The sequence below is a fragment of the Halyomorpha halys genome, unplaced genomic scaffold (genome assembly GCF_000696795.3).
Source record: "Halyomorpha halys isolate HHAL.00 unplaced genomic scaffold, Hhal_1.1 Scaffold582.1, whole genome shotgun sequence".
Lineage (NCBI taxonomy): Eukaryota > Metazoa > Arthropoda > Insecta > Hemiptera > Pentatomidae > Halyomorpha > Halyomorpha halys.
Window position 1 is genome coordinate 737,405 of NW_027115659.1, and position 3,559 is coordinate 740,963.

Sequence of the window (3,559 nt, forward strand, 5' to 3'; positions counted from 1 at the left end):
ATATTTTTTAAAATTTTGTGAGTATTTTTTTTCGGTCTTCTTATACTCTATATGTTGTATGAATGAATAATTGAACAATTATACTTATTGCTCTTATTTGTGGCAGAGTGTATTATATTTCCCTACTATAAAGAAATATTTTAAATAGAATATACGTATGCTAAGCAAAATAGTAAGCAAAGCTATACTATAGAATAATTCTTAATCAGTACTTAAAATAAATGATTAGCAATTAAAAATTTATTTTGAAATACAGACAATGAAATCTTGTTTAATTTGAAGATATATATTAAATATTTGGAAAAATATAATAATGGGAAATCCATCATGCCAACACCTGGTTAAAACTTAAAAATTAATAATTCATGCAGAGATATATAATAAGATAAGAAGTTAAAGTTAAAACAATAAAAAAAAAAATTAAGAAATGCGCGTACACACAAATGGATATAAAAATATTCATAACGTAAAAGTAAGCAATAAATTCACAGTTCTATAATTATGTCAAGTCTTCACTGCGATTAAAAAAAATAAAGCTTGAGTAAGCAAAAACAAAATTAAACCATAAAACAGTGCAAGAACAAAAGACGTGATATTAAGACAAAGACAATACCTGCGATGTGATGAAGGGTCGAGAGATTGTGGGATACAGACATAGCCGGAGGCGGTGGCCTCTCCCAGCGAGCACCTAAACATCCCAACCCTTAGCAACCAAACCCAACACCAATGTTACCAAGCAAAATCACAAAACAAAACAATCATTTTGTTCTTTTCTAATTTAGACTCCAACAATATTGTAAGCATATATATTTACACCAAATAAAGTCACTACATTGAAGCTTACTTTTACCTATTTTTTCCATGATTAAAAAAAACAAATGAACTTATATATCAGTTTATTGTATTTAATTTCCTTGAACAGCGATCATTATTAAAATTGGAGAGAAATAAAGATTGTTGTTCTATGTAATCCCTCCCTCTCACAATGAGAAGGAAAAATCATACAATTTGCCCAGGACCTCTTACTGCATCACTGGGCTGCTTTAGAATTATATACCAAGGAAAAAAAAAATAAAAAGCAACCTAGGCCAGCCTTAAGCTCCAAATAAAAAAAGTGGCAGTTTATATGAGAATGACCAAAATACTAAGTTTAGTATAAATAATATACTTTTGTGTTTTTCATTGATATTTAATAACAAGGATGGTATTTTTTAAACTGTATTAACAGACTTTGTACCTTTGATACCGAATATATTGTATTAAATACATAATTTTACAAACAAACTAAAGTCATTTTGAAAACCAATTTTGCAGGAACTTAGATATTTTTATAAAATCTATTTATTTATTAGAGCTAGTAACTGAAGATCGATTCCTAACTCTTACAAACGCATCTTGGCTATATCTTATGAAGATAATGATCCCAAAGCCACAATGAGATGAAACTATATATCAAATAAAATATCAGAATTATCAAAATCATTTTTAGAGTAATTAGAGTTTCTTAATATACAATACATTTAAATAAAAGTTAATCAGTAATTTAAAAATGCTCTAAATATACTGTAAAAGCTTAAGGATGAGAAGCCTAAGCAAAAAAGAGGAACGGAGGATATTACGAAAAGAGAAACACAGAATATTAAGAAAAAAAATCAGCTTCATACTCTTGGTATTAGAAATGAATTAAATGTTATTACTGAACTATTGACATTTATTAAAAAAAAAAGAAAAAAAAAAAAAAAAAGAGGATTACATTAAACTCAAATAATTTCATCTTTATTTATTGTTTATGAATATTATTTTATTGATTTTCTTTTATTAGCCTAAAAAGTAATGAAGCAGTCAAAGCAATTTAAACTAAGTAAAAATCAAAGAAATAAAATAACTCCTCATAATAATTCAATAAATGACCCTTAAGGGTAGAGGCACATTAATTAAATAAATAATTTATAATTATAATTTTTAAAGCTTTTTTTCGCAAATATATATTAACAAAGCTATTAGTATTTTAAAAATTGTTACATATCAAAACTAAAATTTGTAAATTACATTGGCAAATAATATGAGCCCAATGTGAATTCTAATAAGAATCAATATAAACAAAAAACAAGCCAATGCAAAACTTAGAGATGCCAACAAAGATCACAGAATTAAATTTCAAGCCCTAAATTCCAGCACTGTGGGAAGTTAGCCCATTAAGTTACCTAAATTAAAAAGGCCTAAAGATTAATAAAAAAAATTTTTTATAAAAGAATAAAACTTTCATATCAACAATTTAATCACTGAAATATATTATACTCATTAATCATACAAGAAAAATTATGATTTTTGTTATTTATCAATAGATAATTTAATAGCCAAGTTAAACCTTGTTAGCTGAGTGTTATTCATGCGAAACCACCACCACCACCAATATTTACATGGTAAATAAACAATTATATTAGAGACCCACCTGCTTGCTCGTGCTGCTTGGCAGGTGAATCTTGGGCGAGTTGTGAGGCCGTCACCGATCGAGTCTGTAGTGTTCCTGTTCCGGACTTGCTGCTCGGCTAGAAAAATAAAATAATTATCATCTATTTAAAAAACAAAACAGGAATTTTCTATCCTTTTTCCATACATATGCTTATTAACACATTGACTAGCTACTACAAAATAACTCTTAGTTTGTGTTCATACCCAGGAAGCCAAGTACAAGTCATATTCTAGTTTTTGAATTGAAATTTGTACATATTGTGAAATACGACAATTTATAAAAAAATAAAAGATAACTCATTGTTTTTCCTTGATAACGATAAGATAACTCATCCTACTTCATTACTTTAAAAATGAAATACATAAAACTCTCTAACAAGAAATAGCAATATTATAATTATTTCTGATAAGATCTCCCAAGACAGGGAATATCAGAATTAAACATTTGTTTTTTTTACTCAGGATGCCAACTATAAGTTGTTTTGTATATGAGATCCAACCATGTTATTAAATATGGCAAGTTAAAAAAAACAAAACTAAAAAATAATCTAATAGATAATGTTTTTCCTAACAATTTTGGTACAGATATAATAAATTCATGCATATTGAGAAACATAGCAGATTAAAAAACACAACGAGATAAATCTCTTAGTTTGTTCCTCGACAAAAAGCACATAGTTCTGTCTCATAGTTGGCAGTCAACATGTTTAATTAATTAATTTGAATAATTTATTTAAAGTTGAATATAAGTACCTCATGAAGAAGATGCCTAAGCCTCTGGAGTTGCGCTTCTAGTTGCCTGTTGTGGTCCTCGAGTATCTGCATCCTAGCTTCCAGCCTGCCTTTGTGCTGGCGAAGTAGCCTAGCTTCTGCTGCCATATCTGCTTCTTCGACTCCATCGCTGGCCCCTGACTGCCTTCTCAGCCTTTCCCACTCAGCCTGGAGTCCTGCATTCTCTTCCTCCAGTTCCCTAAATTTATCATAACACAAGGCTCTAATACTATGTTATATGTAGTGGAGATGAATTTTTCCTTTAGCAATAACTGAGAGTATTGATCATTCAGAAAAAAAGGTAGTAATATTCTTT

At 28.8% G+C, this 3,559-nt stretch overlaps 1 protein-coding gene across 10 annotated transcripts in view; it reads right to left on the bottom strand.

The window, feature by feature from the left end:
* Positions 1-3,559, bottom strand: part of Dys (Dystrophin) — a 349,452-nt gene that overhangs the window by 2,599 nt on the left and 343,294 nt on the right. For 8 of the 10 annotated variants that reach the window (XM_067052674.1, XM_067052673.1, XM_067052668.1 and 5 more), the window contains 3 exons: positions 3,226-3,442; positions 2,453-2,549; positions 614-688 (listed from right to left, as the gene is read on the bottom strand). In XM_067052674.1, the coding sequence (XP_066908775.1) occupies positions 614-688; positions 2,453-2,549; positions 3,226-3,442 (389 nt within the window). The remainder of the gene's footprint in view (positions 1-613; positions 689-2,452; positions 2,550-3,225; positions 3,443-3,559) is intronic. The other 2 variants (XM_067052671.1, XM_067052672.1) reach the window with 1 other exon arrangement.